Source organism: Nannobrachium achirus (genome assembly GCF_963921795.1).
Source record: "Nannobrachium achirus genome assembly, chromosome: 5".
Classification (NCBI taxonomy): domain Eukaryota; kingdom Metazoa; phylum Chordata; class Actinopteri; order Myctophiformes; family Myctophidae; genus Nannobrachium; species Nannobrachium achirus.
In genome coordinates, this window is record NC_137814.1 from 33,303,760 (window position 1) to 33,317,678 (window position 13,919).

The following is a 13,919-nucleotide window of genomic DNA, read 5'->3' on the forward strand; positions in this document are numbered from 1 at the left end:
TTACTTCACGAGTAAATGCAAAGGTCATGTAATCATTGGAGCCCACTTGTTAACATCTCTTCTATTCCACTTACAGAAATAAAACCAGCAGAGACCCCTGTGACCCAGATTACATCGACAGAGAGTCCTGAGTCTCCAAGGATTGCCCGGCAAGCGACAGAGTCCCTCCCAGTCCAGCTGTCTTTGGAGGCAGAACAGTCAACACCGGATATTACACTACCAACCAAGCCAGCAAAGGCCTGCCCTGAGAAGGACATGGTTGAACCCAGCACAAAGGATGTTAAGGCCATCATCTCACCCACCAAAGAACTAAGTACTGCATCAGTAACCATCAAGGAAGAACCCATTGATGTACCATCGGAGCCTTCGGGTGGGGATCAAATGGGGGCCGGTGCCCCTGAAACCTCCCCAAAAGAACTTTGCAAGGAGAGAGGAGAGGGTTCCATCCACTGGAAGCTGGAGGAGGCTGTCCACTCGGCAGCATCCACCACCTCAGAGGAGATGGACACTACCCCTGAGAGCAAGTCCAGCCTCTCATTTTTTAGCCCGTCTACTGAGGATAAACCTCATACGGCGTCCTTAGACAGACTGGCTGAGATGGCTGCCTCCCCTCTCCACTCCTCTCCTCTGGCAAGAGGCACGTCTCCCAGAGAGCCTCCCCAGTCCCACACTCTTCCCCCAGTGGGAGAGCTGCCCGCTACCACACTCATACCACTCACCCCCAAGATTGGCATGGGTAAGCCGGCCATCTCTAAGAGGAAGTTCTCCCCCGGAAGGCCAAGAGTGAAACAGGTAGGGACTGTGAACGTTGCATCACTGAAGAACTGGATTTTTTTTCTCTCTCTCTCTTTTTTTTTCTTTCTTCAGGACATACAGCCGGTTGTTTCCTTAAGTGTTAAATCTGTGGACTGCAGACTAATATTTGGTGATCATACAGTATGTGACACACTTTGATATGAAAAATAGGTTAGTGACCTGTGGTCTCTGCTCAATGAAGGTGGATTGTGTTTCCCTGGTGCCAGTGGGTTGCTTTAAGCAGCTTGCAGGCTCCAGGATCTACTGCTTCCATAATTCAGTCATGTCGCAGCTTGCAGCAGCAGGCTGTATGGATATAATGGGAAAAGGCAGTGTGGAGATGGAGGCTGGCTCTCCCATTCCCCTCCCCCTCCGTTTGCGTTCCACGTGACTAGTTACTGGCACTAGATTCATAAAGGGCTCCATGGAAGTATGAATCATTTGCCTATAGCAGTTCCATTTCTTTGAACAATAGACAGATTCCTTACCATTCCTCACCTCAGTGGCAATCGCCATATCATCAGTCAATGTTGATGCCATGTCACAAACAACACATCTCAAGCCTATACATTAGGAACATTCACCAATTCACTGTATGTCCATGACTGGCCCTCCTCCTGGTATTCTCCGTAATACCCCCATGAGCTGTACATGACTCTTTTTCTTTTTGACCACAACAAAGTTATTACCATCTTCTCGTTTCAGTGTCTCATTCCTGGCTTTACAGTAGGGACTATCATAGACATACTATACTGTATGAGGCCTATTGCAGACAAATAAGAGGGAGTTGAATCACACCCAATGGCTATAATATATTATGAATGATGCTGCTGAGCATAGACTAATTTAGCGTGCAAACTGTTATTTCTTCCCCAGATATATCCTATTGCTTAAACAAACACTACTAGGTTCAGACTAATTTGTTAGACTAGGGCCTGGGGAAATCCAGTTTCAGAGATTTGAATGTAGCTCCCATTTTGGTCCGGCACACTTTGTATAGTAGAGTCACGTGCTGTCGCGCTGACGCAATCCCCCGCCTTGTTTTGTCAACATGCCAGAGAGACACGCAGTTGCCATGACGAGAGGTTGCAGGGCCTCTCTCCTGCTGCATGGTGCTGTGATGCCTTGGCAAGCTCTGCAGTGTGAGATTGCTGTGCGACTAACTAGGGATGGGACGATATGAAAATTTCATATCACGATTATTGTGACAAAAGAAATGGCGGTTTACGATATTATCGCGATAATCAGCATCCATTATCCTGGGGCGGAACATTTACCAAAAAATAGCAGATCTACAAGCTCACAACGCGTCGCGACGCGTTGTGAGCTTGTAGATTGGCTATTCTTTGGCAAAGACATTTGATAGAGAGTGAAAAGACTGTATCAAGTACGTATATTATAAGTACCTTTTACCAATTATAGAGGGTTTAAGTGGTACCGGATATGCAGCTCGGCAAATAAAAGATGAATTGATCCCAGTTCATGACGGAGGACGATATCACGATAAATTAAATCTCCACAATATTATCGTGAGTTTTTTTTTTATCACAATAAACGATAATATTGTGTATCGTCCCATCCCTACGACTAACATGATTCTGCTCTCCATTCTTGCCTGCGCGAAAGTATCTATCTATCTATCTATCTAGTAGTGAACAAGCCTCAACACATATGCATGGAAATTCGCAAACCTGTCCTGCTCGTATTACAGCATATCGGATTCCTACGCTGTCACCTTACTTTAGTTAGGGTCTGTTGAACAGCTCCCAAGCAAGCTACATTAGAAAACTCACTGCATCTCTCTAACATCTGTCTCTTATATGTTTTTGTTCCTTCGCTGGCTTTGTTTTTAAGTTGCTGCATTTTGTCACCCTTCCTTCCTCTTCTCTCTCTCTCTCACTCGCCCTCCTTACCTTAGGGCGCATGGAGCCCCCATAGCAGTGTGAGCTCCCCCTCATCCTGGTCCCCAGACCAGCCAGAGGGGTGGGACGTCCTAAAGACCAGGCAGCCGTCCGGCAGCCCCGGCTGGAGCATCAGAGTGGTAAATACCATGGCTCATCAGAGACGCCCAGGCAGCAGCTGCCCTCCGTTAGCCCTCTGTTTACCCTAGGCCCAGCAATATGCACTGGCAGGCTGTCGCTGAATGTCATTGTGATGAATGGTAGTCTGCACTCTCACGATTACTTATCTACATTAAAACACACGCAGTGCTACTCAGAGACCCGTGGTGTCACTGTAATGTAGTAACCGCCAGGTAAAAGTGGTACAGAAGGCCAAGTCATTTCTGAAGCTTTAGCTAACTTTAGCTATATATTGTTTAATTAGTGTAAAAAGAAAATGGGGAAATCAATCTGTGGGCGTACGGTAATACCGCATCCCGCAGCGCCCACAAGTCATTGACTAATAATCAACACTAATGAATTAACGTGTTGTGGTCTCTGTGCTTGCCTGTAGCCCGGCACTATTGTTTTTTTTTGGATTGTTTGTTTGTTTGTCTGTCTTTCCTGTGCTTTAATTTAACCAAAGTCTCTGTTTACTCAGTGACTTGATTTGTGATTGTTTTATTGTTTTCATAAAGTTCCTGAGTGGGTGGAGGGTTGAGTGCGTGAGAGTAGTAGCAAATTGTGGGCACTTAGTGAAATAAATGTATGCCGCAATCTGTTGCCATGGTGACACTGTCGTCACACTCAGCAGAGCTGAGTGAGGGTTAATTGACTCGTTGTGGCAGGAGGCCAACCCAGGTTAAACGGCGTCATACTGTACAGTTATGAGGTTCACGGAGGGGAGGAGGAGAGGAGATGTTGGGACCAGAGCCAAATGCTGCGTAAATGGCAAGGGATTTGGGGGCACGGCCCGGGGTTTTCTTGGAAGTAGACTGCCATTTGACAGTCGTGATTAGACAGAGGCCTCTCACCGGAAATGTGCTGACAGCACAGTGGAGCCCAGCTCACAAGAAACAACAGCCGCTCAGAGGGCTTTTAACAGCCTTCTGAGAGCCCCAGTGCTCACTGTAAAGTCAGAAGGGCATTCTGGCAGAATTGGTGGGCTACCACTACAATTACTGGTTCTTACAAAGAGAGATCAAAATGTCAGGAAGTTCAGAAATGAACACAGTGGTTGCCAGGTATATAATGAATTAATTCGGTAGCTTCTGCCGGGGTTTTTCAGTGTTTTTACTAGATTTTCTTGGCTCCATGAATGCAGCACTGGTCCCGGAAGTAATCAGATTACATTTGGACGAACGGCGATTCGTCTTTTCTTTCATCCGGTAAAGAAAAATGATAACCCCGGCCATCCATGCTTTTGTTATGATCTGTAGAGAAGGGCTAGTTTTAAACAAGAGCCGAGATTATTTTCCATTCCATTTCTTCCAACGGTGGATTACACTTCTGATTACGTTTTCTCCCGATGGATTATGGGGATGTGAGGGGGATGTTTTTGCTTAAGTGCCGGGTGCCACAGACCGCACGCTACGGTTTACAATAGGAAACCTTATATCCCGACTTAATACATTTTTTATTATAGCTGTCAAAATTATCGCGAAAAGGCGGTAATTCTTTTTTGGAATATTTGACTCCGAGGAGTAAAACTCAGTAGAACACGGTCTGCGGTAGGGAGAAGTATTTCTCAGGCTACAACACAGCTATGCTCCCCCCTCCCCCTCCCCCTACACACACACACACACACACACACACACACACACACTGCAACGGAGGAGAGAGACAGAGAGAGACGCTAGCTGCAGAGTGAAGAAGTTGTTAAATGTCTTGGATAGACTGGAATAATAACTGATCATCATACATCTCAAATACTGTATAGGTCTACTACTACCTCTGTTGCTGTTGTCATCTCGAATCTACGATTTTAGGTTCCAACTTGCTTGGATTAGATCCAAGCAAGTTGGCAAATTAGATTAGACTCAGAGTAGTGATCATCACGGTGGATGCGTTTTCAACACTGCGCATATTATTGCCGGGAGAGTGTTTTTTGCAGGTCGTTAAGTCCGAGTGTATCAAAAAGGCAACTGGGTTAAGGCAGACCGAAGCTCGGAGGTGACGAAAGTCTGGGGAACGGAGATGCACCTAAACCTAACCTTAACCCTAACCTCAGTAAAACTAACGCTGGTGAATGCTAACTTGGTGAATGCTAACCTGCCGATGCTGGTGAATGCTAGCTAACCTGGTGAAATGCTAACCTGCCGACGCTGGTGAATGTTAACCTGGTGAATGTTAAACTGGTCGGACCAACGGTGCTTAACCCATATAGAGGTTTAACCCAGTTGCTTTTTTGATACACTTGGACTTAAAGACCTGCAAAAATACTCTCCCTATTATTGCCAGTCAGCTATGCTATGTAACATTAGCAGGTTAATGATGGCTTGTTGAATGCGCATTTGACCCTGATTTGACCAATGTTTAATACAGGATTAAATTAGGCCTAGAGATTGGCCCCTAACATTTTAAGGGGGAGGTCATTGTCAAATGTCAGGGGGTCAAGTACTTGTATTGTAGTAAATAAAAAGAACACAAAACATTCAATGCATGTCTTAGTTTAATAGCTGTTATGTCCAGTGTTGGGTATCGTAATTTTTTTAAGTAACTTGTTAGGTTACTTTCGTTCACTACTTGAAAACGAATCCGTTACGTTATTCCGCTAGACCGCTACCCAATGAGAAAAGTAACTTAACGAGTTACTTTTTCCGTTACCGATCATTAAAACCCACCTACCTGGAAGTTTGGCACCTGGAACATAAAAAAGAGTGCAGCCTCCTTTTAGCTCATGTGTCCTCTTCAAAAGACCGACGCTCCCCAGCGTTAAACTGTACAGTACCTCGGTGCCGTGGCGTTGTTATGGCGGCTCTACCGGAGTTAAATGGCCGGGTCCGAATCCACCGTTGTCCGCCGACGTCCAGATACTGCGGGTGGTCTCCAACCGATCCTGCTGATGTAGCTCCTCTTTAAATACCCTGCCGACGCGGACTATAACGCGCGGTCAACTAAAGGTACAGACACTACAACTATCTCCCCGTTGTGAGGAAGGATCAACTTGTATATTATTACAGACGGACGCAGCCGCTTCTGTGTTTGTTTCGTGAGACACAGAGAATCAGAACAGTGAGTGATTTCCTGGTTTCAAGATGACGCACATTGCGGAGCTGCAGAGATGAAAGGAATGCGATTGGCTGACTTGTGAATGGGAGTAACGTTTTGCGAATGAAGTGACGGGAGAATTACGTTGCATCAGGGTGCGGACCGCCACAGTGTCAGAAGATGGATTATTTTTCCTTTGTTGGTTATAGGTCTTAAATACCTAATTAAGGCTGTTATTTTTTGGGAAATGTAACTGGTAACGATCCTGCTATATTGCAAAAAAGTAATTTGTTAAGTTACTCCGTTACCACCAAACCTAACAGCGCTACGTAACGCTGTTAGTTATAACGCCGTTACACCCAACACTGGTTATGTCTTTCCCCTAATATCTCTGATTGTTGTAATGGGAAAATGTTCCCAGCCGTGCAGATTTTCTTTCTCGTTTTTCGTTCCCTGCACTAGGGCTGGTCTCCAAAATTTGATACCCTCATGACATCGACTGCAAATACTTTGTTGACCTGTCAAAAAAGAAATGCAATAACCATAATTTATATTCTGTTTTATGACGGTGTCTCATGCCAAAAATAACAGATCTACAAGCTGACAACCTAGTACAACATCACTACGCATTGTTAGCTTGTAGATCGGTTCTTTTCACAAGGCATACAGGAAAAACACTATTTACGCCCAGAGGTGGAGCCCACATGTGTGGTGTGGTTGTTGTATTGGGAAGCTGGACTGTATGACTGTATGCCTGTAAGGCTTGATGCCAATAGCGCAAGATGCAACATACAGCATGTAAAAAACCATCGCAATGAAGACATTAAGATACTGTATATTTTGTTTAAAACTTCAACACAGGCTAAGAGCAGAACGTTTCTCTATGTTTGACTGACAATTCCAGATCTGCATCATCATCATCTCCCCCTCTTTCATCCCTGAAGAACACTTGTATGATGATCATTAGATTTTTACTCAAATCCCATGGGAACAAATGCTGGGGGTGTTTTTTTTTTATTCACTGTGTTCACAAATGGAGAGCTAGGGAGCTTGGTGGCTGGAGTGTGGAGTGTTATTTTATACATCCTGGTGGTGGTTAAACTCTGTTACACAGAATTGATTATTTCTACCCAACACAACAGAGTAATTATTAAGATGTCATCACACAAGTTCACAAAGCCTCGAGGTGCAACCACAATCAGAGTTGTGCTTCATTGTTCCTAAACAAAATAGTTCCTCTTGTTGCAGTGTGGAGAACAGTTTGAACATACACCTCTTCAGCACCCCTAGTGCCACTGCCAAGAGAAACTCCAAGGGGGCCGATTGAGTAGATTTAGTTTTGTTCCTGTTGGGCACCTGTGCTGCAGGCTATTTTAGATTTTATTTAGATGAGAATGACTTCAGTGTGAAGTAAGAAGTTTTAAATATCCCAAGTTAATTTCTTACCCCACTTACTTTGCTCTTTAAAGCTATAGCAATGATGAGTTTTCCCTACTTCTACATATTTTTAATGTGTGATTGAAGGCTTCATGCAGATCATGCAGGCTTTGCTTGAAGTGACAACTCACTTCCATACAAACACTACCAGAGGGGAAGTGACATAACCTCTCTGAAAATAGCTGAGAACTATACCATTCCTTTTTGTGGTCTTATAAGTTGGATACCAGCCTTAATGCTCCACCATGGGCAGGTAGAAGGTTCTTGTATGTTTTCTTTCATGAAACCTACTTTAGATTCTACTTTAATGACTTGGTGTGTGAAAATGTACTCGAGAGAGGTTGACAGCTTATACCTGGTGATGTGCTTCTCGCATTCGATGATGAAAGCTTGGTGCGTGTGTGCAGGAGGCTGAGGTACAATGCTGTAATGTTTGATTTTGCTTCCTTCCCTCTGCAGGGCCGAGGCTCAGGCTTCCCAGGCAGGAGGAGGCCCAGAGGGGCGGGGCTGTCAGGTAGAGGGGGGCGTGGCCGAGCCAGGGGCAAGAATGGAGTGAGTCCGTCCATCAATCCTGGGGTACGTGTCACCGGCAGGGGCGTCACAAGGGGGGGGGGGGGGGAGTGGGACTGTGTTACAAGGGCCCAATGTGGAGGGGCCTTAATTATTTTATACTTTAGCTATTGAAAAATAGAAGATCTACAAGCTCACAGCGCGGCACTGTGAGCTTGTAGATCTGCTATTTTTGGAAAGTCGTGAAATGTGTGCAAATCTTTGAATGTATGTATTTTTAAGCGAACATTTGTAACTCAAATTTTGCTTCTGGGGGGGGGGGGGAGGTCTACATATTTTGAGATGGGGGGTCCGTGGCCAAATACATATCATTTTGGGGGTCGTTCACATGAAAAGGTTTGAGCGCCACTGACAGAAACATAGGTTTTTCAAAAAACCTTTGAAGGATTTTCTCTATTTTTCAAAAATAGCAGATCTACAAGCTCGCAGCGCGGCTGTGAGATTGTATATCTGCTATTTTTCAATAGTTAAAGCACAAAATAATGGGTAATAATGCGTTCCCAGTCTAAATGGGTTAAACCCCCTCCCCCTATGAAGAACATTCATGGGGGGCCCGCAGTGAATCCTTGTACCCAGGCCCCAGAATTTGGTGTGACACCCCTGGTCACCGGCAAGATCATATCATTACAACCAGACACCCAATTAACTCGACTGACATGCAACATTGTTTGTTTTCCCTCAAAAGGCTTGGATTGACAGCCTTGAGAGCAGTAATTATGATAATGACATTTTAGGCTATTTGCAGTTTTCTTTTCTCTCTCTTTTTCTCTTTTCTGTTGACTATTTCATTTGTTCTGGGGGTTCGTTCCTCAATAATTAACAATGACACAGCAATTGTTTGATTGGTAAATGGAACAATTATAATTGCTAATCCACAATGTGATCCTACGTCAGAATCGGTTGGCGGCTTATAGTGAAAGGGGCAAGGTGTATTTCAGAACCGTATTTAGTAGGACAGTCGCTTTTGGCATATCGTCGTTGTCTGATGAAAACCTTGTATGTCCAAAACCGTTCGTTTTGCATTTATCATTTTAAAAATGATCTAAACTAGTGAAAACAGCCGATCTACAAGCACACAACGCCTCGCGGTGCGAGGCGTTGTGTGCTTGTAGATCTGCTGTTTTCACTACCTTTGTGTGACGGCCTTGTATGATGAAGCAAGGCTTTACTTTGCGAAAGAACGTACACACTTGAAACTCGGAGATACGAGGTTTCCACCCGACAACGACGATATGTTATCCCACAACATTGCTTGTTTGTTTTATTTATTATTTATTTGTTTTTTTTTTATATGCAGCTCACCGCAATAGAAACACAATACCCAATCAAGGAAGAGGAGGAGAATGCCATGCATAACACAGTGGTCATATTCTCCAGCAATGACAGTTTCACATTGAAGCAGGTATGTTTTACTTTACAATATACAAAATTGCTATAGGGGTATGTGTCAATTCTTTTAGAGACATCTGCCTTTCATGTAAACACCCTGATAAGATAAATGGTGTGCTGAATGACCGAGTCTCACCAGCACATTGATTCCATTGGGGGAAGAAAGTCTTCCAGCCTATCTCCGACCAGCAGGACACTTCATTAATGTTTTATAAGACTGGGTCATGTTGGATATTTAACATTGTCCTTCTTATGTCTGTTCAATAGATAATGTTGCTAATGTTGCTGTGTCCTACTGCAGTGGTTCTCAACCTGTGGGTCGGGACCCCCAGAGGGGTCCCCAAATTATTTTTGGGGGTCCCAAGATGATTAACTTAAAGTTCAAAATTGCTTTCTCACTCAACAGTAAACAAACTAATATACAGTTTAAGTGTATAGAGGGTATATGCACATTTCTAAAATGACAATTTAAGGACTTTTTAATACCTCTAAAATGACAAATTAAACATTGGCCAAATTGTCAAATATTAGAGGCAGAAATTGTGAAAATAGCCGATCTACATGCTCACAACGCCTCGCAACACGAGGTGTTGTGAGCATGTAGATCTGCTATTTTCACAATAGAACCGTGTTATACAAATGTAATGCCTCAACTCTTAGTGCTCGTCAGGGTGGTTGGGGTTCCCAGTTAAAATATGATTATTTGTGGGGTCGCGGCCTGAAAAGGTTGAGAACCACTGTCCTACTGTATTGTAGATGATGCATATTTCCCCCCTAATAGAAGATATGGGATGCATGATTCTTTGGCTTTGAATTACGTAAACAATCCAAGCAATAGGCTTAACCATTTGTTTCTTTTATTGAACAAATCATAATTAATTAATGATCTTTCTGCTGTAACTCTATTAGATGTATATATACCATGACCAATAGAGACTTTTCTGACAGCTGAAAGTCTATGTCTTGTGTATTGTACTTAAAGTGACCGTGGGACTTGGATCGTGGCTTTCAGAATTTACGTGCAGCATTGCATATCCAAGGCTACTGTAATGAATGTAATAATATTAAAACGATTACAGTAATAATAGTGTTCTAACTACACTGTGGCTTTTTGAAGGAACCCTATTTTTTGGTGGTTGGAGGGTAGTGAACATGCAACATACATACATACATGTGCCTGCTGAAATGCTAAAATATACAATGAATACATTTCAGTTCATGGAGACAATATTTAGTCTGGCACAACAAGAAACAAATAGAAATTAATACTTTTGTTAAACAGACCAGACAATACAGTATTATAGGTTGCATACCATCACAGTTGCGAACATGCCTACAGCGTCAAACACCAGAAGATGTCAAGTTGAAAAATAATGTACGGTTTATTAGACACAAATTATCGGAAATTGCTATGCGTGAATAAACAAGTACGTTGACAGTGTTTTTCTATTAGTCTGTTATTTATTTCAGGAACCTAGATTTATATGATATACATTATTGTAATTAGGACTAAGGAGCAATCACCAGAATTTAGGCTGGTGGCAGGAGAAATTATTTTCTAGTCACAGTGTGCTCAAATGGCAAGCCAGCTACACAGTGCAGTAATTGCAATTTGCAGCACCAGCGGTGTAGCAGCAGCAGTAGCATGTGATTGACGAGTGGCTGTGCCAGAAAGTTAAGCAGCAGCCAACTATTCTCTCCTGACAGGCAGGAGCTAACGACAGCCAGCTTGTCTCAGATGCACAACTCAGCAAACGAAACTTCTTCTGGAATAAGTAGAACTGCTATAAATACGATTCTGTCGAGTTGGCGTTTGAGCAGCAGTCTTGGCTTTAGAATCTCAAGCATCTCAGCCGAACAGCCCGCATTGGACGAGACGCCTGATGTTGTTCCTCTTCCTTTCAGGACATGTGTGTGTGCTGTGGAAGTTTTGGGCAGGGCGCGGAGGGTCGCCTCCTGGCTTGCGCTCAGTGTGGACAGTGCTACCATCCCTTCTGTGTTGGTCTAAAGGTAAGCACGTTCTGGGTGTCTGCATACTCAACAAAAAGTCATACACACAGGGTTCCCACGGTCATGAAATTCCTGGAAATATTTTGAAATTAGAAAAATATTTTTCCAGTACTGGAAAAGTTTTGGAATTGATCAAGGGTCCTGGAAGGTCCTGGAAAAAAACAGCTATGCATTGTCTTTGGTTATTGACCTTGTTAATACCTCTGAAATGACAAATTAAACATTGGCCAAATTGTCAAATATTAGAGGCAGAAATTGTGAAAATAGCAGATCTACATGCTCACAACGCCTCGCAACGAAAGGCGTTGCGAATCGTGGGATACCCAAAGATTCTCAGCCCTACAGTAACACATAGGAGTAAGCGACTTGTTCTTGAGCTGAATTATTGTTATATAGTCCTGGAAATTGGGTTAAATATTCTGGGAAAGTTTTGGAAAAGTTTTGGAAATTAATTGGTAAAGATGTGTGGGAACCCTGTAAGCACGTTCTGGGTATCTGCATACTCAACAAAAAGTCATACACACAATCAAGCTGAAACATGGTAATGTGCTCACAGAATATTGGGACGCATCCATCCATGTTTGTTACATTTTAACTTGCCATTGACGTTGTCCCCAGATCACCAAGGTGGTGCTGAGTAAAGGTTGGCGGTGCCTGGAGTGCACAGTGTGTGAGGCGTGTGGCCAGGCCACAGACCCTGGGCGATTGCTGCTGTGTGATGACTGTGACATCAGCTACCACACCTATTGCCTCGACCCTCCGCTGCAGAACGTGCCCAAGGAAAGCTGGAAGTGCAAATGGTGGGCAACGCCAATTTTCATCTCAGTTTGAGACTTCACTTACTCTGTAACAGTACCGTTCCCTCCAATAAATCCTCGCTTCAACTTTTTCCATTCGATTCCTGAGGAGAGTGTTCTGTCGAGGTGTCACTGTTCTGTATCGTTTAAGCCACGAAGACCTGGAACGCATCCGTGTCACTTTAGATTTTAACCACTTTAACCATTATTTTATGCTTTAGGTATTGAAAAATTGCAGATATACAAGCTCACAGTGCGGCACTGAGTGCCTCATCAAGTGCTGCACTGTTTTTATTTTATTCATGACACTTGATTTGGCAATGTAAACGTATGTTTTCTCATGCCAATAAAGCTCCTTTGAATTGAATTGAATTGAGAGCTGGTAGATCTGCTTTTTATGAAAAATCTTGATCATTTTTGCAAATCTTTGAATATATCTTTTTTAAAGCAAACATTTGTAACTCAAATCTTTCTTTCTCAGGGTCCCTGGAACACAATATTTTGAGATGGGGGTCAAATACATATTATTCTAGGGGTCCTTGACATTATAAAGTTTGAGCGCCACTGATCTAGTACAGTTTGTTCAGAAAACCCGTTTTTCAGAAAAAATATATATTTCTTTGTTAAATCGGCCTGGTCTTGTCAGTGGGCTTCTGTGACCTCTGTCCTCTCTGTGCTCCCGCAGGTGTGTGGCCTGTACCCAGTGCGGTGCCACCTCCCCTGGCCTGAGGTGTGAGTGGCAGAATAATTACACTCAGTGTGCCCCCTGTGCCAGCCTGGCAACCTGCCCCATCTGTATGCTGGACTACTCTGAGGGCACTGTCATTGTTCAGTGTCGCCAATGCGACAGGTGTGTGGTGTGCGCCCGCTTCCAATGAGCCAAATATTTCAGCATGTCTCTTGTTAACCCAACAGACCTGTGTTCAGTGGTGGAAAAACTACTAGTAAAAGTCCGGAATTAAAGTGGTTAATGTATGTTTTGTAACAATAATGTATGTTTTGTAACAATAATCTAAATCTACAAAGTAACTAGTAACTAATGTTTTCAAATAAATGTAGTGAAGTAAAAGTATAATATTTGGATCAAAGATGTAGTGGAGTAAAAGTAAAGTACAAATACCTCAAGATTTTACTTAAGTAAATGTACTTAGTTACTTTCCACCACTGCCTGTGTGTGTGTGTGTGTGTGTGTGTGTGTGTGTGTGTGTGTGTGTGTGTGTGTGTGTGTGTGTGTGTGTGTGTGTGTGTGTGTGTGTGTGTGTGTGTGTGTGTGTGTGTGTGTGTGTGTGTGTGTGTGTGTGTGTGTGTGTGTGTGTGTGTTCATAATTCAGTTTTAATTGCCATGGAGCTAAACCTGCTCTCTTCTCTGTAGATGGCTCCATGCCTCTTGTCAGGGGCTCCATTCGGAGGAGGATGTGGAGAAAGCAGCAGATACCAGCTTTGACTGCACCATGTGTCGAGCTTTCAAGACCACTAGGGGTAGGGACTGTGGGACTGCTGCATTCATTCACCAAACTTGCCATCATAATTCTCTCCGCCAGGCCGAAAGGCATGGCCAGGACTATGCTTTGCACCCCGTCAAACCGCCTGTCCCCAAACCTCTGCTTTGTCCAAACATCACGCGGTACACAGCATCTCTATAGTCATTAAACGAAACGGGTCTTTCAGATTTTTCATATTCCATCCTGATTGGCTTCCAATGTTTGCAGGAGTGCTTCATTTTTTTGAGGAATGCCTCAAATCATGAACAAAGAGTGCAATTTCTTTAGTTAGTTTAGTTTAGTGCGAATGTTATGCGTACATTCCCACTAGGCCAAGGAAGAAATGCCAT

General features: G+C 43.5%; 1 protein-coding gene across 4 annotated transcripts in view; it reads left to right on the forward strand.

Annotated features, from left to right (window-relative positions):
• Positions 1–13,919, forward strand: part of LOC308285753 (histone-lysine N-methyltransferase 2C-like) — a 102,110-nt gene that overhangs the window by 43,670 nt on the left and 44,521 nt on the right. For all 4 annotated transcript variants that reach the window (XM_080726604.1, XM_080726606.1, XM_080726607.1 and 1 more), the window contains exons 14-21: positions 77–792; positions 2,714–2,836; positions 7,782–7,898; positions 9,190–9,294; positions 11,187–11,291; positions 11,910–12,091; positions 12,774–12,938; positions 13,461–13,567. In XM_080726604.1, the coding sequence (XP_080582730.1) occupies positions 77–792; positions 2,714–2,836; positions 7,782–7,898; positions 9,190–9,294; positions 11,187–11,291; positions 11,910–12,091; positions 12,774–12,938; positions 13,461–13,567 (1,620 nt within the window). The remainder of the gene's footprint in view (positions 1–76; positions 793–2,713; positions 2,837–7,781; positions 7,899–9,189; positions 9,295–11,186; positions 11,292–11,909; positions 12,092–12,773; positions 12,939–13,460; positions 13,568–13,919) is intronic.